The sequence below is a fragment of the Lynx rufus genome, unplaced genomic scaffold, assembly GCF_022079265.1.
Source record: "Lynx rufus isolate CCGP_SWC_20201006 ecotype Redwood Valley unplaced genomic scaffold, mLynRuf1.p SCAF_10, whole genome shotgun sequence".
Taxonomy (NCBI): Eukaryota; Metazoa; Chordata; class Mammalia; order Carnivora; family Felidae; genus Lynx; species Lynx rufus.
This window is the reverse complement of record NW_025814824.1, coordinates 13,954,891-13,980,436: the sequence shown is the minus strand read 5'-3', so window position 1 is coordinate 13,980,436 and position 25,546 is coordinate 13,954,891. Positions and strand designations below refer to the sequence as shown.

At 40.9% G+C, this 25,546-nt stretch overlaps 1 protein-coding gene across 2 annotated transcripts in view; it reads left to right on the top strand.

Moving 5' to 3' along the window:
* Window positions 1-25,546, top strand: part of CEMIP2 (cell migration inducing hyaluronidase 2) — an 85,450-nt gene that overhangs the window by 57,637 nt on the left and 2,267 nt on the right. For both annotated transcript variants that reach the window (XM_047102123.1, XM_047102115.1), the window contains 8 exons: window positions 1,066-1,243; window positions 3,638-3,853; window positions 7,789-7,997; window positions 12,167-12,349; window positions 16,447-16,666; window positions 19,118-19,216; window positions 22,878-23,032; window positions 25,348-25,451. In XM_047102123.1, the coding sequence (XP_046958079.1) occupies window positions 1,066-1,243; window positions 3,638-3,853; window positions 7,789-7,997; window positions 12,167-12,349; window positions 16,447-16,666; window positions 19,118-19,216; window positions 22,878-23,032; window positions 25,348-25,451 (1,364 nt within the window). The remainder of the gene's footprint in view (window positions 1-1,065; window positions 1,244-3,637; window positions 3,854-7,788; window positions 7,998-12,166; window positions 12,350-16,446; window positions 16,667-19,117; window positions 19,217-22,877; window positions 23,033-25,347; window positions 25,452-25,546) is intronic.

Sequence of the window (25,546 nt, the reverse complement as noted above, 5' to 3'; positions counted from 1 at the left end):
GTTGGACGCTCAATCGACTGAGCCACCCAGGCGCCACCCCCTCCATTTTTCTTTTTTAATCGAAGTATAGTTGACATACAATATTATGTTAGTTTCAGGTGTACAAAATTTTGATTCGATATGGCCTTCAGATTTGTTTCAAAATTCTTATCGCTTCTTCATGAAGGAAGATTTTCGAAAACAAAGAGTCCTCCTTGGTCAGTGGAGCCAGTGTTTATTTTACTGTATCTTTACAACTTTTTCTATGAGAGAGAGCCATTTTGGATATATCCTTAGACGTTCATCAAGGTGCATAGGTTTTTAAGCAGGCTACTTCATTTTCTTGCTGGCATGTATGTTTTCACTGTAAAACACTGCCAAGTTGTAAACTGATGTTGCTGTAGGAATCCTCTGCAGTGCCGTTAAAGAATGTAACAGGGGGAGAAACCTAAGGGATCCAGAATATTATGGGTTTTGTACCTTAATTATGATTAATGATATATGATTAGTAGGTTAAGGAGTTTGTGTTTGAACAGAAAGGAGGAAAATGAATAAACCAAATTTCTCAATCCAGCCAACCCCTTTGACATAGTAAGCCTTGAGGATTTACACTTTTATGCTTTTAAGTGTATCATTTCATCTTATTACTATCATTTAGTGGCTTGAAAGGAGGTTCTCTCTGTGAAAGCACAGATTGGTCTTTTATTCTCCTGCCAGAGATTTTGGAACCAAAACCGAAGTATAGGAGTTCCCAAATAAAAGGTCTCGACTGAGTTGATTCAAGGAAGCAAAAATCACCTCTTCAGAGAGGCCTCCGTTCTGTCCAAAACAGCGTCTTTCTTCTACCCAACCTATTGTATTACCGTGTCTCTGCCTGCACAACACTCACTGCCTGAAATTATCCTTGTTTTTCTGTTTGCCTTTTCCACCGTTCTGCTCGGGGATTTTGTCATGGTACCGCTGTATCCTAGAATTGTGCTTAGCATGTATGAGATATTCAACAGCGTTTATAAAACAAACTTGTAAGTGACGTGCCGGTGCAGGGATGGGCCCATGCACACTAAACACAATCTTGTATTTCAACAGGACGTTCCCAATTAGAGGCTTTCAGATTTATGACGGGCCCATTCATCTAACCAGGTGCACTTTCAAAAAATATGTGCCAACTCCAGATAGGTACACCAGTGCTATCGGCTTCCTTGTGAAGAATCCCTGGCAGATAACTCCCAGGAATAACATCTCCCTCGTGAAGTTTGGTCCACACGTAAGTATGTTCTTACGGTACCTATGTGGTGACCACGACAGGAGCAAGAGGGGTAGCACATCCCCAGAGACAAACACACGAACCAAGTGTTCGTACTCAGTCTTTACAGCTGGGAGGAGAAGTACGTGCAAAAGAGACTCCTCATTCCATGCATGCTGTCCCGTTGAGTTCAAGGTGAGAACAGAAATCCCATGTGACCAGGGGTATTTTTGACATTCAAGTGATATCTCGAAAGGGACAGTGTCTTAAAGTGATAGCATGGGACTGAGGATAGTAGAGTTTCATAGGAACCAGAGGACATAGGATTTGGGGAAGTTCATTGTGATAATCTGTGAAGCGATTTGAGTTCTGCCTGGTATTCTACTTGTCTGGGGCTTATTCTTTTGGGGAAACAGGACAAAAGGATGGGGAAGAAGAGGAGTCCTGGGGTGGTATAAAGCAAATATGGATAAAAACTGTCGGAACGTTTTTACGAAGACTGCAAAGAAGACTGAGAAATCATTGTTTACAGTACAGTGGCCCACAGGAATCGTTTGTTTTCTTAGTAGTTTCATCGGTGACCCCTGTACCGTTAGTACACAGGACAGTAAGGTTACGTACCTCTCCCTCCACCATCTTGCCAGTTCCAAAATGACTTTGGTACGTGGAGATTGAGTCTCAGACCATCTCGCTCGCCGCTTCCACAGGCGGCCACGACTGGGAAGTGGCTCATGCCTCTCTCATTCACGTCCATGGGCTGACTCTGTGGTAGCCTAGTTTAAAATAGAACATGAGCTAGTTTACCAAAGCCTGTATCTGGTTTTCCAGAATGGCTGAGGCAGGAAACAGAGGCACAGGTGCAAATTGGGATGCCAGCTTTGTTGGCTGGCTCTCTTTTCGGCCGCGTGACTGCAGGGGAAGAGGGAGGGCGACACTAGCAGGCAGCTTCCCACGTGAATAAATAGGACGGTCTTTGGAGCAGCTCTCCAGTGTGGAGGCCGGGTGTTCACCTGCTGTGCACACAGACCTCCATACATGGAGCTGCAGTGACGATGACACAGTCGTTCTGAGAAACAGTTCATCAGGTGTTGTGTTGGTTGTGGAGTTCCGACTTCTAACATCCCTGCCGTGCAAACGCGGTGGTCATCATCCAGGAGGTCCGGTGGTGCTCACGCCCTGGGAACAGCTTGTAAAGGGAATGGTTTGCCACATTTGTGCTCCCTGAAAAGTGGGAAACATGCCCAGACTTCTCTTAGGTTTAACAACAGGATGTACAAGGGAAATGAGAAAAAAAGCCTGCGACTAAGAACCTAGAGCCAGCCACGTGTCCCAGACATCAGTGATTTTTCATTGGATTGCTTATCATTTAGACGTTCAGTTTGACTTTAAATCATCTGAGCATGATGGGGCACCTGGGTGACTCAGTCAGTTAAGTGTCTGACTTTGGCTCAGGTCATGATCTCAGGGTTGGTGAATTCGAGCCCCCATATCGGGCTTGCTGCTGTCAGTGTAGAGCCTGCTTTGGATCCTCTCTCTCTACTCCTACCCTGCTTGTGCTCTCTCTCTCTGTCAAAAAAAAAAAAAAAAAAGTGTGTCTGCACCCCTTGAATAGTATGAATAATTTACCACTAATAAGAAGCAGCTAAAGACTATAAAACATGTAATCTGCAGCCTGCTTCGCAGTTGTGTACTACATGTTTAATAAAAGCTTTAAATTAACTCTACCTGATATAAAAATTACTGAGCTGGGTTTGGTCTACGTTGACGAGAAAGTAACATACACTTTCTAGCAGATTCGAGTGAGTTCAGTGGTCACCCAGCATACCAAGGCAACACTTGGCCTTTGTTTTGATTTGGAACTGTACATGTTTTTTGGTGGGGGGGGGGGGGGAAGGAGTCAAATGAACAAGCAGCTAAAGCATTTGGAGTGAAATAAAATGATGAACTAACTCAGAAGATAGAATTTATAACAGACTTTATTTAATCAAGGTATAATTTGCATACAGGGACATGCACACATCCTAAGTGTCAGGTTTATAATTTTTAACAAATATGCCTGGCTCCATATTTCCCTTCCCCACAACTGTTCTGATTCTCTTACCATAGGTTAGTTTTGTCTGGAGAGCAGGTCATAGTTTTTAAGTGGAAGATAAGGGGAAACACCAGCTATATTTTTAACATTTGCCACTTGAACTCCACAAGGCTTTGTAATTTCCACCCCGCCCCCCCCAACGAACCATGTCATAATTAAGTGAAAACTTTGGGTGCCGCGGTTGACAACTATGAACGGTGACTCAGAACTGCTCTGACCTCAAAGCAGTTGTAAGGGATGTGCAGTTGGATCCTTGCAGGGGACGCTGGCCGGGAATGCAGAAGCCTTCATTTTGTGATGTCCTTGTCTGTCACTGCTGGCAGGTCTCTCTGAATGTCTTCTTTGGGAAGCCTGGCCCCTGGTTTGAAGATTGTGAGCTGGATGGTGATAAGAACTCCATATTCCACGACATCGACGGCTCTGTGACAGGATACAAGGATGCGTATGTGGGAAGAATCGACAATTACCTGATCCGCCACCCAAGCTGCGTGAATATTACCAAATGGAATGCAGTGGTCTGCAGCGGGAACTATGCCCAGGTAGGCCAGAACGCTCCGTGGTGCCTGATTCCTAACCAGCTGCTAGTAGTACCACTTCCACGAGGAGTACTCCTCTGCTCCTCAGCATGGTCGATACTTTCCCAGGCATGACCTTCCTTTAGGAAAAAAGAAAAAAAAAATCATTAGGAGTCATGGACTCAGACAAACTTTTTTAAGTTTATTTATTTAGAGAGAGAGAAAAAGAGCGTATGTGAGCAAGCCCGGGAGAGGGGCAGAGAGAGAGGGAGAGAGAATCCCATGCAGGCTCTGCACTGTTCACATGGAGCCCGACATAGGGCTGGAACTCACAAACAGTGAGGTCACGACCTGAACAGAGATCAAGAGTCAGACGCTTAATAGACTGAGCCACTTTGGTGCCCCATGGACGCGTACAGTTTTATTTAAGGTTCCACTGCTCCAAATTAATTAAACAGGTGGAAAAGTGGGTCCAACAGAAATAGTACGACTCGCCCTTGGTTAAATATAGTTGGGATATGGTTGGCGTGAGAACCCATATTTCCTGAGTCGTAGGCCACATTTCCTTGTCATGCGACAGCTGTGCCCCCTGAGAGGGGGATTTATTCTTTGCTCTCAGGGTCATTATCTCTACTAAATTAGGGAATCTGGCAGAGGGATGAAGATGGGAAGGAGTCTCCTGACTTACTTTAAAGGAGTATTAGCTTCTTTGTTGTGGGATTTCTTATTCCAATATGGAAAAAAAAATGTTATTCTTGTCTAAGTCCTGGGAAGGACAAGGAAAAAATGGAGAATTAACTCTAGTAAAGAAGAAAACATGGTTTAAAATGTAATTTCTTTTTTCCTTTCATTTTATTCTTTAAAAAAAATTTTTTTTTAAATGTTTATTTTTGAGAGAAATAGAGCCTGAGTGGGGAAGGGACAGAGAGAGAGGGAGACACAGAATCTGAAGCAGGCTCCAGGCTGTCAGCACAGAGCCCAACATGGAGCTCGAACCCACGAACCCTGGGATCATGACCTGAGCTGAAGTCGGAAGTTCAACCAACTGAGCCACCCGGATGCCCCCCTTTCATTTTATTCCTAATCAGAATTGCCTGCTAAAACTAAGTAACCTATCAATACCTAGGAAGCTATAGACATTCTAGAATTACAAGGTGCTTTGGTGGCTCTGTCGTTTAAGCATCCAACTCTTGAACTCAGCTCAGGTCTTGATCTCAGGGTTGTGAGTTCAAGTCTCACACTGGGCTCCACACTGAGCACGAAGCCTACTTAAATAAAAAAAAGAAATTTTAGAATTAAAACAAAAAGCTTTTAGCTCCTTTTTGTAGCTATAGTTTTAGTTAAGTTTCGTGTGTATGTGTCTGTCTGAAAGTGGTGTGTACTCACCAAGGAAATAAAAAATTATTATAGATGCATCTGTCAACCCTTTGGATTTCAAATGTATTTGAGAATGTGAACCTGATCCTTCCATCTTATAAAGCAGAGTAGTAATTCACTTTTTACTGAAGGATGAGGAAAGAAATAAGTCATCTAATACTTGCTAGGAGGCTCTGGGAATGGTAGGACCACAGGTCAGAAATTTTTTCCTGAGAATTTGGGATTTGGGCTGGGGGCCCAGATCTGCAGACATTTGTAGAAGACTTTATGTCTTTAAGCGAAGGGTAGAACACCTGGATCTCAAGATAGAATAACAGTTACTTAGCTGTTTGTAAATATATTTTAATGGGATGCTTGTTTTTTGCTAACCCAAGGGTTAAAGGGGCTCAGGAAAAAAGGTGGTAACATAGGAGAATTAAGGTAATATGTGCTACCTCATATCTTCCCGGATTTGGAAGAAGGGAGGAGATCTATCTATCTATCTATCTATCTCCCATTATATATTATATATAACCTGTTATATATAACTTGTTTTTTATGTTATGAGCTAGTTTTAATATTTTATTATTTTAACTTATATTTTGTAATATATACATGTATATATATGACATTTATATAACCTATAAATAAATACAGGTTAAATATAAACATTTTTAAAAACAATATGTATTATATATAACCTACAGGTTAAATATAAACCTGTGTTTAAAAATAAGTATGTTATGGGGTGCCTGGGTGGCTCAGTCAGTTAAGCGTCCGACTTCGGCTCAGGTCATGATCTCACAGTTCCATGGGTTCAAGCCCCACGTTGGGCTCTGTGCTGACAGCTCAGAGCCTGGACCCTGCTTCAGATTCTGTGTCTCCCTCTCTCTCTGCCCCTCCCCTGTTCACACTCTGTCTCTGTCTCAAGAATTAATAAACATTAAAATAATAATAATTAAAAAAAATAAGTATGTTATTTGTAGTAACTATAATATATAGTACATACTAAATATATATATATTTAAATGAAGACAGTCAGTAATCTCAAAATATATATTTCCCATCTATTTGAAATCTTTAAGTGGTATCAGAAAGGAGAGTATTGTGTTGAAACACAAATGAGACTTAAGCTTTCCTGGCTCAATATGTACAAAACTGTAGAAATGACAGGAAGAAAAATAGAGAAATATTGTGGATTAAATACAGTATTCTGCAAATGTTTTAAGACTTCTGGGGAATCCTGTTACAGGATACTGATTTGCTTTAGGAAATTGTTCTGAGGTTTGTTCTTTAGAGGATGCATTTGGGGAAGGTTTTGTTTTGGCAGAGCAAGGGCTCAAATACCACTGGAATAAATTCAGAATTCTCAAAGTTGTCTCTGTTTAATATATTTTGCCAGTTTTTGTAAAGTGCTTTATAAAGCCTTTTTTTTTTCTTTTTGAATGGGTGAAAAATGACTTCTTGGGCTGATGTAGGTCATGGAAAATGAAAAGCCGAAGCTCTAAGATATTTCAATTTTCCATCTCTTGTTTTAGAGAAAAGGCTTTCAGATTTGACTGGAGGGTATCAGGTTTCACGTTAATTTACGGGTTTTTTTTGGATGTGTGTTCATCAGACTGAGGTATTTCTTTGACAAGCTGTGTAAGCCGCAAAGGCTTTATATTCTGATGAATAAGCTGGCCCGTTGTGGCGGAGGAGATGATGAAGATCTTGGCTAGCAGAATGCTTGGTCTGGTTTTACCATTTCAGTTTAAGTAGGGCTTCATTTTAAGTATAACTTACGATGAAGTTGGCTTCTACTCATTTAGTCTGGCTCAGATCACAGAACCTCTGTTCTGAAAGTAGAGACACTGGACTTTGTGCTGGAAATGTTTGTTTAGCTATTTAAGCTTTTGCTCTCTCCTCCTTACTTCTTTTTAAAAGTTTGTATCAAGCTTTTAGTTTTAATTCCAGTAGACTTAACATATAGTGTTAGTGTCAGGTGTATAATATAGTGATTCAGCAATTCTATACATCACTCAGTGCTCACCATGGTAAGTGTGCTTTAAAAAAAAAAATTTTAAGTGTTTGTTTATTTTTGAGAGGGAAGGGAGGGGCGGAGAGAGAGGGAGACACAAAATCTGAAGCAGGCTCTAGGCTCCGGGCTGTCAGCACGGAGCCTGATGCAGGGCTTGAACCCACGAACCTCGAGATCATGAACTGAAGTTGGACGCTCAACCGACTGAGCCACCCAGGTGCCCTGATAAGTGTATTAATCCCCATCACCTATTTCACCCATCCCCTCACCCACCTCCCCCTCTGGGAACCACCAGTTTGTTCTCTGTAGTTAAGAGTCTTCTTCCCTTTCATTCTTTTTTTTTTTTTTTTTAACGTTTATTTATTTTTGAGACAGAGAGAGACAGAGCATGAACGGGGGAGGGTCAGAGAGAGGGAGACACAGAATCCGAAACAGGCTCCAGGCTCTGAGCCATCAGCGCAGAGCCCGAGGCGGGGCTCGAACTCACGGACCGCGAGATCATGACCTGAGCCGAAGTCAGCTGCTCAACCGACTGAGCCACCCAGGCGCCCCCTTCCCTTTCATTCTTAATTGTTTTTTGAAGGTTTATGTCCAGACATGGAGCACTCAGAATCTGACGATGACCATCGCACGAGATGAGTATCCCTCCTATCCGATGGTGCTCCGAGGCATTAACCAGAAGGCCACCTTTCCACAGTACCAGCCTGTGATCATGCTGGAGAAGGGCTATACAATTCACTGGAATGGGCCTGCCCCACGGACTGCTTTTCTATACCTCATAAACTTCAACAGGTATGTCTCTCTTACGGTTACTTCAAGTAGCTGAGCAAGTTGTAATTTAGTGGAGAAAAATTATCACTTCTCTGTAGCGAGTAAAGAATGCCAGTTTTCATGTACTTTGTTCTTCTCATGTGGAGGCTGTATGTATTTTATGCTGATGAGATTAAGCAATTGAATCCTGTCATTTTAAAAACATTTCTTATTGTCTATGGTCAAGGTATTATGTGCAGAAAGCCATTAGGTTATAATATAGTCTGCTGAATACTTTAATGCCCCATAGCTGAGATGGAAAGAAGTTTTATCTGGTATTCCAACTGAGCACTTGGTAATCAAGAACATGAAAAGATTTTTGAGGCCAAGTTCAGACTTGGCAGAGGAGAGTCGTGTGATTTTGTTTTTAAGTGTTTTTTTTTTTTTTTTTAAGGATTATTTATTTGTTTCAAAAGAGAGAGAAGAGAAAGCATGAGCAAATAGGGTAGGGGCAGAGAGAGAGAGAGAGAGAGGGCGAGAGAGAGAATCCTAGGCAGGCTCCATGCTGTCAGCACAGAGCCCAACGTGGGGCTGGAGCCCATGAACCGTTAGATCACAATCTGAGCCAAAATCAAGAGACAGATGTTTACGGGGCGCCTGGGTGGCGCAGTCGGTTAAGCGTCTGACTTCAGCCAGGTCACGATCTCGCACTCCGTGAGTTCGAGCCCCGCGTCAGGCTCTGGGCTGATGGCTCGGAGCCTGGAGCCTGCTTCCGATTCTGTGTCTCCCTCTCTCTCTGCCCCTCCCCCGTTCATGCTCTGTCTCTCTCTGTCCCAAAAATAAATAAACGTTGAAAAAAAAAAAAAAAAAAAAGAGACAGATGTTTAACTGTCTGAGCCACCCAGGTGCCCCTGAGGAAGGGATACTAAGTGTTTTGTCTTGTTATAAAAACAATACCTTTGAGAAAAAGCTGGTTCTGCTCAGGGACTGATGGATTCAGCGTGTTAAGAGCATAGGGTGCCTCAGGGGAGGTGACAGAAGATGCTGGAAGGGAGGGATGGGATTATTTTGAAAGGTAGAGGTAACCAATCTATTTATATGTGATGGTTAACCTATGAGACTCCATGAAACTGCTCAGATATGTACTGGAAAAATCAAAATGGCTTGTTCACCTGGCTGGTCTTAAAGCTCTGACTTGTTAGAACTCTCTTAAAACGCTCACTTGAAATGAACAGAGGGAGGCATAGAACATGTAGGAATTCAGCTCTGAATAGGTCACTTCCAAGGATCGGTGAATATCAGCGGGTTCTGAGCTGTTAGATCTCGCACATCCTCTAAACTGGACCATTGCTGCTTTCCTGTAATACTTGCTGCGCTTTCTCTGTTCCTTTGCTGGAGAATCACAGCCTTGCCTACTGAGTCAACCAAGGCAAAAATCCCAGGAGTCATCACTGACTCTTCTTTTTCTTCATCCCTTCCCATCAGTGACCAAACCCTGTTAGCTCTGTCTCCTTAATGTTGTTTGCATCTCTCCTCTTCTTTCCACCTCTGGATGCTTGTGGCTGAGTTCAGGCCATTATCATCTGTTGCCTGGATCCTGTTCTATCTCCTCATCTCTAATCCTTAGTTCACAGTGTGTCTGGGGGGCAGTTTCCTAAAAGCCAGTATGATATTATCGCTCCCATGAGTGAGCAGCGGAGAAGGCAATGAAAGAAACAAATGATAGCTATAGAGGCTCAAGGAGAAATGTCAGCGATCAGTAGTTCGAAGAATTGTATCTGGCAGGTTACGAACTTGAGGTGAGGTATTACAACCACGTGGTATGCAGGATTCTATAAGTATCACATGTAACTTTTGAACAAATACTGAGCAAGTAAAAATATTTTAAAGTGAAAAGAGGCTGAGCCCAGAAGTTTCAAAAATCTGCATGGGCTTTTGAAGTTCAGTCAGACTTCCCTTGCTTAAGTAGCTCAGAGTTTGTAAAAATTACATCATGGGCAGAGGCAAGATGAGGAGACAGATAATTTTTTTCTTCTCAAATTTAATATGATCATGGAGCGGTCATAGGTTTTGTCACAGTGCCTCTTCTGCAAATAACACTTTAAACATGATAAAAGCTGTACGTATTCCTTAAACAAAATAAAGAAAATAGAGAAAAACATGAGGAAAATGGGAAAAAAAAACCCTAGAATTCTTCTAATCGAAGTGAGACATTATAAACGTATTGTTCTCTCTCTCCGCCCTCACGTGTTTTCTGAGCATATAGATAAACCAAGATTTATTTAACTACTCTCTTCCTCCATGAACATTTAGTGTTTCTTCTGCCAGCCTCTCCATATCCCCCTTTTGCTATTATAAATGATATGACACAGAGCATCTTTTCTTAGACATTTTTGGTCTGCATTTCTAATTATTCTTTAGTGAAAGTACTGGTAAAATCTGCATGAATAATTTTAAGGCCTTGTTACGTGTTGTTTCAATGCTTAAAGTTTTTTTTTTTTTTTTTTTGAGAGAGAGAGAGAGAGAGAGAGAGAGAACAAGCAGGGTGGGGCAGAGAGAGAGGGAAAGAGAGAATCCCAAGTGGGCTCAGCGCAGAGCCTGATGCAGGGCTCAGATTCACAAACAGCTCACGACCAGAGCCGATACCATTAGTTGGATCGTTAACTGACTGAGCCACCAGGTGCCCCTAAAAATTCTTTAGAAGAGGGGGCATCCGGGTGGCTAAGTTGGTTAAGCATGCAATTTTGGCTCAGGTCATGATCTCACAGTTCGTGGGTTCAAGCCCAGCATTGGGCTCTCTGCTGTTAGCGGGAACGCAGTTTAGATCCTCTCTCCCCTTCTCTCTCTGCCCCTCCCCTGCGTGTTGTCTGTCTTTCTCCAAATAAATAAATAAACTTAAAAAAATTCTTTAGAATAGTAGTGATTTATATAACCTTGCCAATGTACTTAATGCCATGGAACTGTGGAGTTAAAATGGATAAAAAGATGATATTTTTTGTTACATATATTTTACCACAACTTAAAAAATGCCTGAAGGGGCGCCTGGTGGCTCAGTCATTTAGGCATCTGACCTTGCCTCAGGTCATGATCTCGCCATTCCTGAGTTTGAGCCCCACGTTGGGTTCTGTGCTGACAGCTTGGAGCCTGGAGCTTGCTTCAGATTCTGTGTCTCCCTCTCTCTCTGCCCCTCCCCTCTTGCACTGTCTCTCTCTCTCTCTCTGTCAAAACACACACACACACACACACACAAAACATTAAATCACTTAAAAAAAATTCCCCCAAACAGCAAATGATTTAAAAAAGGGAAATATTTTTAATTGTTTTCAGAAAGTATTGATTTTATATCTAAAGATAGGACATCAGATAAGGAAAAAACACCATGGTAATTTGGTAATATGCATCAAAACTTTAAAAATACATATGCCTTTATATTCAGCAATTTTACCACTAGGTATTTATCCTAAATGCAATAATAAAAGACAAAAACACATTTATAAACATAATAATTCTTTGAAGGGGCACCTGGCTGGCTCAGTCAGTGGAGCATGCAACTCTTGATCTCAGGGTTGTGAGTTTGAGCCTCACGTTGGACGCAGAGATTACTTTAAAGAAGATTCTCTTTAGGGATGCCTGGGTGGCTCTGTTGGTTAGCGTCAGACTTCGGCTGTGGTCATGATCTCATAGTTTGTGAGTTTGAACCCCACGTCGGGCTCTGTGCTGACAGCCTGGAGCCTGCTTCGGATTCCGTGTGTGTCTGTCTCTCTCCCTCAAAAATAAGTAGACATTAAAAAAATGTTTTAAAGTTCTGTTCAAAGATTTTGCCGGTGTATGCTTCTGCTATCAGGCTCTTAGTGTCTCCTCCATCTTCGTATACCCCATACCCAGCCATGTCACTTAACTTTATTCTCTTCTTGCAGTGCCTAAGTACATTTTATCCAACTTCTATTCACATTCCCTGAAGTCCTGTTGAAACTAAGACATTTTTTATAAGCCAGACAATTGTTGTATATATATATTGAGAAGTGTGGGGAACATACAAAGATAGGGTATTTGCTGGTATGTTGGGGTACAGGACTTCACTGTTAGTGGCTCAGTACACAGGAGAAATTTAAGGAGGAGAAAAATCATGGCTGAAATTTACATATGCTATAATACTCAAAATTATATAGGCCTAAGTGTGAATTCATTGTTTTATTGTCTCTCCTTTACAGGAATGACTGGATTCGAGTTGGCCTCTGCTATCCATCAAACACAAGTTTTCAGGTTACCTTTGGCTTTTTACAGCGCCATAATGGCTCATTATCCAAAATGGAAGAGTATGAGCCTGTGCATTCACTGGAGGAATTGCAGAGAAAGCAGTCGGAGAGGAAATTCTATTTTGACTCCAGCGCGGGGTAATGAGGCACAACCAGTGAATGAGAATTATTGCTATTTTTCTTTAATGGTGAAATTACTAGTTCTTCACCCTAACTAAGAATAGGTTGTGATGTGACAGCTGTTTAGAAAAGCAGCTGATGTGGGTAATTCTCTGCTCATCACTATTAGAGGTTTAGAGACAGAATGCCTCGTAATTATAGTTGGCAGCAGGAATGAAATGAAGATGTTTGCCATATACCTATTAAGGCAATTTAGAGAGAGAAATTATCCTTGTCAGTAAAGAACCAGTAGGCCCAATGAAAAATCAAAATAATTTTTTTCTATCACAACCCTTAAGATGATTATTTACATGTGATATAGTTCATATTTCAGCAAAAGCTCTCTTTTTTTTTCTTCCTTTAAGGTGATCTTTCAAGTTGACCTTGAGTTTACAAAAAACAAAAACAAACCACTGTATAACCATGGCATATTTGCTTTCAACTCTCTCTAGGCTACATCTTTCCACTTTTTAATTCTAATCCTGTTCACCTGGGGTCCTGTTGGCTTTGTCTGCTTTTATCCAGTTACAGTCTCTCAGCCTTTGGGTTATGGTAGGCTCGATCTCCTGTACTCTTCCAACAAGTAGCATGCTCCTTTAGTATCCATTCCTTGAGCTGACATTCCTATCACCTGCCATCGTCTAGGTGCTGTAAAGATACTGATGTAAATAAGGCTCATTTCTTCCACAAATTCACAGTCCATTGAAGGATGTGGGCATGCCAAGCAAGTAATTAGAGAGCTAGAGGATTATATGCTGTAAATCCCGTAGCAGGATGTTCAGTAGGCCTTTTTCGGTAACCCAGAAGCTCGGTCTAGGACGCCCAGTCATGGGGCTAACTCCTGAGGAACCAGTAGGAGGAGATGGAAAGAGAGGGGTAAGGTGTCCCTAGGAGCAGTGTGGATAGATGCATGGAGGCATGGAAGAACGTGGCATGGCATGTTTGGGGAAAGACAAGTTCAGAATGGGGAGAAGGGTGGCGAGTCTGATGGGGGAATGAGGTCGGGTTTTAGTCGAGTGCCTTATTAGTTTTTGAATAAGATGCAGCTCGTTTGCCCTCCAGGACCCCTCCAGCAGCCAGTGTGGCCAGCTTAAGTCTTCTCTTACCATAATTGTCTCTGGTTTTCAGTTTCTAATTAGACTTAAAACACCCTACTTGGACTTTTCTTCTACAGATGACAGAAATTCCACATTCCCTATTGATTTTCCACAAAAATAAATGCAACACCTAAATTTGTGAGGATGGTCTGGGGATCACAAATTCATGATTAGCTGGGAAATATTTTGTTCGGCCGAGTATTTTATTTATTTATTTATTTATTTATTTATTTATTTATTTATTTAAATTTTTTTAATCTTTATTTATTTTTGAGAGAAAGACAGAGCGTGAGCAGGGGAGGAGCAGAGAGAGAGGGAGACACAGAATCGGAAGCAGGCTCCAGGCCCCAAGCTGTCAGCACAGAGCCCGACTTGGGGTCGAACCCATGAACCGCGAAATCATGACCTGAGCCAAAGTCGGACGCTCAACTGACTGAGCCATCCAGGCGCCCTATTTTGTTTATTTTTAATTTACATCCAAGTTAGTTAGCATGTAATGCAACAATGATTTCAGGAGTAGATTCCTTACTGCCCCTTTCCCATTTAGCCCATTCCTCCCTCCCACAACGCCTCCAGCAACCCTCTGTTTGTTTTCTATATTTGAGTCTCCTATGTTTTGTCCCCCTCCCTATTTTGATATCATTTTTACTTACCTTCCCTTATATTCATCTGTTTTGTGTCTTTAAATTCCTCGTGTGAGTGAAGTCATAAGATATTTGTCTTTCTCTGATGGACTAGTTTCACTTAGCATAATACCCTCCAGCTCCATCCACATAGTTGCAAGTGGCAAGATTTCATTCTTTTTGATTGCCGAGTAACTCTATTGTATATATGTACCACATCTTTATCCATTCATCCATCGATGGACATTTACACTCTTTCCATACTTTGGCTATTGTTGATAGTGCTGCTATAAACATGGGGGTGCATGTGCCCCTTTGAAACAGCACACCTGTATCCCATGGATAAATACCTAGTAGTGCAATTGCTGGGTCGTAGGGCAGTTGTGTTTTTAATTTTTTGAGAAACCTCCATAGTGTTTTCCAGAGTGGCTGCACCAGCTTGCATTCCCACCAGCAGTGAAAAGAGATCCTCTTTCTACGCATCCTCGCTGACATCTTTTGTTGCCTGAGTTATTCATGTTAGCCATTATGACGAGTGTGAGGTGGTATCTCATTGTGGTTTTGATTTGTATTTCCCTGATGATGAGTGATGTTGAGCATATTTTCATGTGTCGGTTGGCTATCTGGATGTCTTCTTTGGAGAAGTGTCTATTCATGTCTTTTGCCCATTTCTTCAGTGGATTGTTTGTTTTTTGGGTGTTGAGTTGTATAAGTTTTTTATAGATTTTGGATACTAACCCTCTATCTGATATGTCATTTGCAAATATCTTCTCCCATTCCGTTGGTTGCTTTTTAGTTTTGCTGATTGTTTTCTTTGCTGTGCAGAAGTTTTTTATTTTGATGAGGTCCCAATAGTTCATTTTTGCTTTTGTTTCCCTTGCCTCTGGAGACGTATTGAGTAAGAAGTTGCTGCAGCCAAGGTCAAAGAGGTTTTTGCCTGCCTTCTCTAGGATTTTGATGGCTTCCTATCTTATGTTTAAGTCTTTCATCCATTTTAAGTTTATTTTTGTGTATGGTGTAAGAAAGTGGTCCAGGTTCATTTTTCTGCATGTCGCTGTCCAGTTTTCCCAGCACCACTTGCTGAAGAGACTATCTGTATACCATTGGATATTCTTTCCTGCTTTGTCAAAGATTGGTTGGCCAAACGTTTGTGGGTCCGTTTCTGGGTTCTCTATTCTGTTCCATTGATCTGAGTGTCTGTTTTTGTGCCAGTACCAGATTGTCTTGATGATTACAGCTTTGTAATACAGCTTGAAGTCCAGGATTATGATGCCTCCAGCTTTGGTTTTCTTTTTCAAGATTGCTTTGGCTATTTGGGTTCTTCTCTGGTTCTATACAAATTTTAGGATTGTTTGTTCTAGCTCTGTGAAGTATGCTGCTGTTATTTTGATAGGGATTGCTCAGCCAGGTATTTTTATAATCCCTCAGTCTCCAAGGTTCTCATTCTTTTTAATTCTATTCATTTTGACAGTTTTTAATTGTATCTCAAAAAGCCCAGACCTAATTAGGTCCCTTTCATTCCTTCTGCATATATGTTAAAAGTATCGACGTTAGGACAATGGCTGATTTTTTTCCTCAGTATCACAACTTTTCATTGTTCACTGACTTCCTATTAAAATATGAGTTCTTAATCTCTAGTAATCAATCACATTTGATCAAATGCTTTACAGTCTCCCCTTGGTTCAGAAACACTAGTTCTGCTGACAGACATTGGACTGTTGCCTGGAAGTGACTTTTCCATTCATCTTGGCAGCTGGAGGATCATTCAGAGTGGGCGTGACTATTCATTTCACTTGATTTTGGCCAAAGTACAGACAGAAGGACCTCAGGCCCATCTGCTCTTAGTAAACATCACAGGAACTGATGTGAGACCATATCTTGGCCTTAGCCAAGCAAGTCACAGTTGCTATTTTTATTATTTCAATTTTATGCCTTAAACCAAAATGATTTATAAACCAAAAAAAAAAAAAAAAGAATAAACCACACTAATTTACAAAATCCTAAAACTCAATACAAGTCTAAAATTTTCCAAAGAATTTTTGAACCAAACCAAAGGCCATCCTCCCAAATTACCCATTGAACTAATTTAATCCAGAAATTAACTTTGATATGTTCCAGAATGCCTGAATTGGGTTATCAAAATATTTTCTGAACATAGTCTTTACATTTGACTTAGGACCCTAGGAGGATAGAAAGGAATGAGAAACAACTTTATTACTTTTGTAATTTATTTTCTTTTAAGGAAAAGTTACTTTATTAGAGGAATGTCCCTTTAGGCCATGAGCTGATCTGAGGAATTTTTGTAGTTTGTGAGTGTCAGTCTAACACCCTATGGATTGGTTTGTGTTCTACACAGGTTACTATTTTTGTATCTCAAAGCCAAAAGCCACAGGGATGGCCACAGTTACTGTTCATCTCAGGGATGTGAAAGAGTCAAGATCCAGGCAGCAACGGACTCAAAAGACATCAGTAACTGCATGGCCAAAGCTTATCCTCAGTATTACAGGAAGCCATCAGCACTCAAGCGCATGCCATCCATGCTCACTGGGCTTTGTCAAGGCTGCGGGACCCGCCAGGTAAACAAGGAAGAAAAGTGGACTGTGGGTTGAGAGAAAGAATGAAAAGTTTTTTTTTGTTTTTGGAGGTTTTTTTTGTTTGTTTTTTTGGGTTGTTTTTTTTTTTTTTTTTTTTTTTTTTTTTGCAATAGGCACATTTTTCTTTGAAACATCTGTATTGCCAAGTTAGAAATATTGCATGGTTTCTCCTGAATTGTGGCCCATTGTTTAGAATGTGATGGTTATAAGAAGCAAACTAGTCCAAATTCATTATAAAAATATCTTACCCCTGTGATATGTCAGTTTATCCTGGATGACTATAGACGTTTTGGTCCTCATCTTTTTTCCCCCCTCAGGTGTGATTCTGTTACAATATTGCTATTGGGTTTACATTTCAATGATGTAGAAAAATACGTTGTTTTATTGATGACTGTAAAATTTCTCTTCCAAAAATGCACTTGATATGAAAATTATTTCCTTTTTTTTCAAGGTTGGAAGTGATTAATTTTGAAGCATGTGCTATTATATTTATCTGTAGTTAAAAGTACAAACTAACTTGGGCTAGAAGTGAAATGCTTCACCTGACATATTCTTAATTATAAAGTTTCTCTCTGGGTCTTAAGAAAACATGACATTGAAAGTCCAAAATATGAGCTCAAATTGGGCATGGGGTTTCTAAAGGAAGTCAGACCAATTCTAAGTGAAAAAGAAGTGTAGAATTAATATTTAACCTTTACAGAAACAAATATGGGTTAAGGGAAACGGTTCTCAAAGTGGGGTCTCCAGACTGACAGCATCAGCATCACCTGGGAACTTGTGAAATATTAGAATTCTTGGTCCTATGCCAATCCTACTGAATCAGAAATGTTTCTCGTTTGTTTTTGCCTATTGGTGATAGTAAGAGTAGGGATTTTTTTTCCTTCCTATTATGTTATATGGTAAGTATATTTTCAATGGCAGTTCACTATCACAGTTTCAGTGTTTCATGTCCCTGTGCCACCTCTATTCTCCAACTCAACTAAAACTCTACCACCAACCCACCGACCAACCAACCAACTAACCAATCAACCCACCCACCAACCCACCAACCCACCACCCATGTACCTGAAGAAGTTTATATAGATCCTTGCCTGTCCCATGTAATGTCTTAACTGCTATAGTGGCATTTTTAGATAATCTTTGTGGAAAAGTCAATTCTCCAGCCCAATTCTCAAGTTGAATTTGTTAAGAAAGTTCTTCATTACTGACAAGATAATATAATTTATAGTTACGACTCCAACATTATAATTTCTAAAAATAATCATCATTGGAAATAGCCTGTCTTGTTAAATGGTTCCATACCTTAATGTTTAGCATTCTTTGTTGTGTGTGTGTGTGTGTGTGTGTGTGTGTGTGTGTGTGTGCGCGCGCGCGCATGTGCGCACGCGCACGGGTGCATGCACGCGCATGTGCTTGAAACATTGGTTAGAATTTATTTTTTTGAAAATACCGATGATATATATTGGTGCAATTGCATGGTACTTGAAGTATTTGAAAACATCACTTTTACTTGGAGATTTGAGGGGATGAGTTTGTTTTGAATATTAAAAACAGGCACATGTACCTTAGGAGTAAATAGGAAAATTCACATGAATTTTTGACTCCAAACCTGAGACTCAAAGAAATGTGGAGCTTCTGAATGTTTAGTATCATGATGTCTCATGACTATTTGCCCTTGTGAGGAGGTTGTTGACATCCATTCAGAAAGATATATACTTTAGGTGCTCAGTTGTGTGAGAAGCTTGCTTTAGAATGAGAAGAAAACCTTTAGGGAGGAGGGAGGAGGTGGGATTTGGAGGCTGGGAGTGATTTTGAGGAGTAGAAGGAAACAAGGACACTCTTGGGAGGGAACAGCATCTGCAAAGGCAGAATTTTGGCAGGAAAGGAGATGAAGCCCTGTGGGAAAGCAAAGTTGCTGCACTGTGTGTGGAATGTGCTAGAACAGTGGGTTAGGGGCCCGTACATAAGGCGTGGCTTGATTTATGGGACACATTGCAAGTCTGGTAGAAGAATTTAGCCTGGTGATGCACAGCCTACTAAAAGGTTTTGAACAGGGTAATCCTTGTCATCTATACTTCTTAGTTCGGGAGTGACTCAGTCCCTATTTAAGATAACTGATCTGAAAAGGACCTTTAAAAACATTTGTGACTATTGTTTGCATAAAGTGTTTATAAGTGTAAAGCACACTTACTTAGTCATTTGCAGAGTTGGTTTTATTAATAAGAGTACAATTATTTGAGACTGGGATTATTCCAGAAAGTGAGGAACAATCACTTCTTGTGTTACATCTGTATCAAAACATGGAATTCTAGGCCATGCAATATGTACAAAGGGGGAAAAAACACCATTGGGTTTGGTATAATTGGGTTTAATTTGAGGCCCTTTTGAAGGAAGATGCAGTTGACGTTAACATGGAATTTCCTCCCCGTTTAGGTGGTGTTTACTAGTGATCCTCATAAAAGCTACCTCCCCGTGCAATTCCAGTCACCCAGTAAAGCAGAGACTCAGCGTGGAGACCTGTCTGTGATCTCCGTAAGTACCATCTGACATGTACCCTGCCTCAGTTTCTCACTTTGATATTTCATCCCGGTGACATGAATCATCTCTGGCAATAGTCCCTGGGTGGCAAGCAATGTAATAAAAGTTATAAGTACCTCCTAAACATTTGCAGTTTTAAATAAGTTCAAACTTACTAAAAAATCTTTTTTTTTTTTTTCTCAGTAGATTGTCTTTACTGATTACTTTGAGGTGAATGTCAAAATTTGTTCACGAAGTGTTAGTTGTCTGTTCTGGGCAAGTTTATGGAAGTAAAGGCCTAAACCTCATCGCCAACACTTAGAATTGGGGTTAAGAGCCAAGCTCGCCAGTGGTAACCAGCTGTTGGCATGAGATCTGTCCAAAACCAGATTGACCCAAGTGCCACTGTGTTAGGAACTCTTGTGGTGGCAGGTGTGTAGCCATCCAAGTGACATCCAGCCTGGGCCTTGTCCCAGTCTCGCGTGGTCTCTTTAAAGGCCCCTCTTTTTTAACTTTTATAATTGAAATATAGCTGACATACAATGTTATATTAGTTCCAGGCACAGCAGGTTTGACAGCTGTATACATTATGAAATGCTCACCATGGTAAGTGTAGTTACCACCTGACACCATATGAAGTTATTACAATATTATTGACTCTATTCCCTACGCTCTACTTTTCTTCCCTGTGATTTATTTATTTTATAACTGGAGGTCTGTACCTCTAAATCCCCTTCACCTGCTTGACCCATCCTCTAACCATACGAGCCCAGTGTTTTAAAGTGGTGGGCAACACAATCACAAATCCACATGTTGTGTGTTGACAAAATTCTACCTTACTCTTATTTTCCTTCCCAATTTTTTACTCGTGTTAAAGTATTTATAACATAACATTCATCATCTTAACCATTTTTTAGGGTTTTCTTTTTTAAGTTTATTTATTTATTTTGAGAGAGAGAATCCCAAGCTCTCAGTGCAGAGACCAACACGGGGCTCGATCCTACGAACTGTAAAATCATGACTTGAGCTGAAATCAAGAGTCAGACACTTAACCTACTGAGCTACCCAGGCGCCCCAATCATCTTAATCATTTTTAAGTGTGCAGCTCAGTGGCATGAAGTCCATGGATATTGTTGTGCAGGTATCCCCACCATCCATTTCCAGGGCTGAACTCTGAATTAAGAGCTTTGTAGCAACTCTGAATTAAGTGTATCTCTACTGGGGCACTTGGGTGGCTTAGTCAGTAAAGTGTCCGACTTCGGCTCAGGTCATGACCTCGCGGTTCGTGAGCTCGAGCCCTGCGTCGGGCTTTGTGCTGACAGCTCAGGGCCTGGAGCCTGCTTCAGATTCTGGGTCTCCCTCTCCCTCTGCCTCTCCCCAGCTCAGGCGCTATCTCTCTCTCTCTCTCTCTCTCTCTCTCTCTCTCTCTCTCTGTCTCAAAAATAAACAAGTTAAAACAAGAATATCCCTACTTAAGGGGGGAGGGTGAAATGAGGCATTCCTGATCAGCAGGCATGTAGTTTCAATTGAGTAAGATACATAAACTCTCAAGAGCTGCTGTACAACGTTGTCCCCACAGTCCACAATTATGTATTGCACACTTAAAATTTGTTAAGCGGTTGGATCTCATGACCACACACAAATATTAAAAATAAATAGAGAAGATTCCTATTTAAAGGTAGCCCAAAGATTTCCCAACTGTATATTTATGCCTACTATCCTGTGTTAGCAACTGCTTGTTTTGTACTATGTTTGAGATGTGATTTTTTTTGGCATGAAATTTGTTAACTCAGTATCTCAATGCCGTCGGCTACCTGGAGAGCCTGATCCTAGCCGGTTGGCATGGTATCTGGGTGGGAGTTAGTTGTGTAATGGAAGCAAGTGGGTGCTGAGTCTTTCTGCTCTATTAACTTCACTAAATAATTTAAGAAGATACTGCTTTGCTCAAAAAAATCTCAGGCAGGCTCTGCTCCAGGGTCGGAAGACTTTGTTTTGTTTTGTTTTGTTTTGGTAAGTTTTATTTTTATTTTGAAAGAGAGAACGTGAGCATGGCAGGGGCAGGGAGAAAGGGAGAGAGAGAGAGAATCCCAAGCAGGCTCCACACTGTCAGTGCAAGGCCTGACACAGGGCTTGCACTCATAAACTGTGAGATCATGACCTGAGCCAAAACCAAGAGTCAGACGCTTAACCGACTGAACCACCCAGGTGCCCTGTGAAGACATTTTTTTTAAAACTCCATTGCTGCATACTGGGTGCTCGGGACCCCAAAAAAGTCACAGAACATTGTATTTTGTCACATTTGCCTCCAGTGCTTTCTCCTTGCGGTACCTGAAGAGTCTTTGCTAGGACATGGCGTTGCTTGAGTCTGTGTGGAAAGTGCTGTGTTTCTTTAAGCAGTAGGTCTTAGGGGATTCTTTGCAAAAGGACAGTTTAAGCGTGTTGGGTATCATTATATATTTTTTCTCAGATGTATCTTAATTTTATGTATTCTGAGTTTTAAAAACAAGTGTCTTAAAAACACTTCCAGTCTTTCCAAATATAAAAGGGTACTTTACCTCAAGGATTTCCATAATTATTCTCTAGATTAGAGCAATATAAACATAGCGAAAAAGTCATTTTGATTCCTGTGAGACTAGTAGCGATTAGAAATAAAATTTCAGTATAATTTCCCCAAACAAGTACAGGTGCGGTGGTGATAGCATTTCTCCTTGGTTAGCCTTTAGTATAGTTTATAATTTTACACAATTTATTTCTTTTTTTTTTTAAGGAAAACTTTCTTCTTAAGTTTTATTGATTTATTTAAGTAATCTCTGCACTCGATTTGGGGCTTGAACTCACAACCCTGAGATCAGGAGCCACACGCTCATCCGACTGAGCCAGCCAAATGCCCCAATTTTACACATTTTAGGTAGGAACAGTGCCTGTGGCTTAAATTGGTGTTGAATCATTTTTTTAGTCTGGTGAGGGTTTTTTTTTCCTTCTTTTTTGGCTGATGAATTAATGATATTTGGATGTGTCTGGCGTTCTTTTTCTTCAAGAAGTCTCAAACTGCTAATTTAGTTTAAAGAGGACTACTGGAAACTTCAGCTCACAATAATTGTGAACCAAATCTATTACTACCTTGTGGCTTAAATCCTGGTGAAATGACCACTTTTCCATTTTGATTTTACAGGAGAGCTATGGATGGAAAAAAGGAGATGAGGCCATCTGGCTCCTCTCCTGTTCCAAACCTAAACTCTAATGGGGGGCTTACGTGTGGGGGGAGGTGTGGTATTTTTTTTCTGAACCAATGGGACATTAAGTGAGCTATCGGAGCTGCAGTACAAGGCTATCAACTGATCTTTCACTGAGTTTGCAAGCATTGGCCCCAGTGAGAGAGTGTGTGCAAAAATTAATCCCATACACATGCAGAGTCACGCTGCTCAACTGAGTGCCTCCATTGAGATGCCTTTCTCGAGCATCTATCCCAACAGTAAAGACCAATCGAGGCGCAGTCTAGAGAACACTGGCTTAGTTTCAGATGTTGGTGGAGAAAGAATAAATGGATCATTCAACTTGAATCCTGGAACTATAATTTGAATCATGGGTTTAGAAGACAGAGGGACGGACTAGAAAAATGAACCATCCTGGAGATATGAAATGGTGGTGACGGCCAAAGACGTTTCTCTCTTCTCAGGTCAACGGCACCGACTTCACCATCCAAAATCCGGGTGTTCTCCTCCTCGTTGTGGATGCCTGCAGCGTTCCTTTCCGCTTAACGGCAAAGAAGGTTTTCTCTCTTGCTGATATCAGTCGCTTGGAAGAGTATTTGAGAACAGGCATCCCTCCAAGGTAGGTGAAGCTTGCTCTGTAAGAGGGACAAGTCACCTTGAGCAAGTGACACCCGGTTAACTCTGAGCTTTGGTTTGTCTTTCCACCCTTTTCCTCGGTGGGCACTTACGGCTGTTGAAAGGTATCCATTCCTTCCTCTTCTCAGATGGACACCCCTGTGGTCTAAAGTACCTATCATTGATAAGTGAAAGTCGGGCTATTAGAAGAGTTTGCAAATAGTGTAAAGGCTCTTTGAAGGGGAATTGTTCTGTATTTTGGAGCTTTACTGTCCCACATTTTAGCATTTGGTTGATCTGCTTTGCACCTAACTCACTCAGAAGGTTCATTACTGATGTAAGCAATTTTATACACAATTTTGCCTTTGTGGCCATCTGTCCCACTGATAAGCCCCCCAGATGGCATTGTGCTGTGAATTCATCCCCTGGCTCACATGGAAGTGACTGGAAAGGAGTCAACTGATTTTTAAGCGGTTGAGTATCTGGTCTCTCTTTTCAGAGCCCTGGTCTGATTGGTTTTGTTTTGTTGGTCTCTGAAGAAGCAGGCACATGAACAAAACCTTTCTTTTTGGGGATTGGTTAGACCCTGCCTAGAGGCAAGGCGATGAATTCAGGCTCCTTTCTGCCTTCCTTGGTTGTGCTACAGACATTGATTTACATGCAGATCTTCAGTTAGTGAAGTAACTAAGGGAGGGACATAAGCTTCCTGGGGAGTAAAGTCCTGTCTAGTTTTTGAACACATCTTCGGTTATCTGATGACTTACGCTCATTACACTTTACAGAACCAGGTCTCAGGAAGTCCCCTAAAGTCATTGGATTATTTGAGTGTAATATACAATGTGCATGTGTAGCCCTGTCTTCTGCTTTAAGATACTTGTAGGGAATTCCAAGGCCTCAGTTTTCTTTCAGGATTTAAAACTTTTCCCAGTGGTGGAAACACAGGTACTCAGTCCACCTAAGACAATCCATAGTGTACCTCTCACCACCAATATTTAGGGTAACTTGGTGTCCTGCACGGTACCCTATAGACTTAAGAGTTAAAACCAAGTCATTAAAAAGTCACAAGGTTGTTTCTAGAAAGGAGACTGAAGGAAGACTTTTAAAATCTGGGTAGTGCTGTGCTTCTTCATCCGGGTTGGTGACATAAGTATGTTTAGTGGGCAGAAATTCGGTGTAAATACTTTTTTTCGGTGTAAATACTTTACTGTCTGTGTGTTGTGTCTTAACAAAGTGTTAAGAGGTTATGGTGCAACTGGGAGTGACTTCTGGAGATACTGTGCACGTATTGGGCAGGGGGGGGTGGGCAGTGGGGACCTGTAAGTGATCTCCATGGGACTAGCCTGAAGGGAATCAGACCTGTAGAGTTGCTATGGTCAGACCTCTGTTCTGAGTCTGAATGGTCACCACTGCTTTAGAATGACTTCAGAGAATCCATACCAACCTAAAACTTCTGGATCTTAATAAAACATGTCAGGACCCTCATTAAGAAAATGAATACTGATGGATATAAGCAAGTTGAAGAAAAGGATAGATTTTCCCTGTTTCTAGAGGGAAAGTTAATATTGTAAAGATGTCACTCTACCTACATAAATATAAATTTAACACATTTCCATCAGTGTCCTAATAGGTTACTTTTCTATTGTCCTTGACAGTTGGTACTGAAATTCATCTGGAAGAATAAATGTGGGAGAGTAATAAAATATTTGTAGACAACTTAAAATAATACAGGGGGGCTTGTTTTATAAGATATTAAAATAAATCATGAGGCCATAGTAATTAAGCCAGCATAGCATTGGCAGAAGAGAGAGGAGAGGTCAGGAGAAGAGAAAATCCACAAACAGATCTAAGTATATATGTTGCTGTGCTACATAGCAAACAGGGCAATTTAAACCAAACCATGGGGCACAGGTTTTATTTCTTTTTAGAATTGATGTTTATTAATTTATTTGATAAATAGATAATAGGACTTAAATAGATAAGTAGAGTATCTGAAACAAACAAAACTAACCTCCTCTGTTAGTTTATTCCATAAAAGAGCAGAGTCCCAATTTGTTCACTGGGTCAACTGACCTAAATGACCTTTGCCTTCCCTACTCTTGGAGACACCTTGGAATAGCAACACAGTTCTGGGTGGGTCAGGGGAGCCAAACTTGGAACAGCAGGAAGGTGAAAAGCATCTGTTTTTGTTTTTTTTTTTCTGTTTGTTTTGAGTTCTGCTTTTATCTAGCATATCTATGGTGTACTCAGTTCAGAAAGGTACTCAATTAACACATGCTGATTTACTGAAATTCCCTCCAACTTTCTAACTTTTACATACAGGTCAATTGTTTTGTTGAGCACAAGAGGAGAAATAAAGCATTTGAATATTTCAGAATCGTTAGTACCTCTGGGATTAGCTAAACCAGCTCATCTTTATAACAAAGGTTTGTATTTGTATTATTCTATGGAGTTCTTATGAGTCCAGCCACATGAGCATTTTTATGGTGGACTATGGCCCCCAGATTGTTTTCATGAGCTT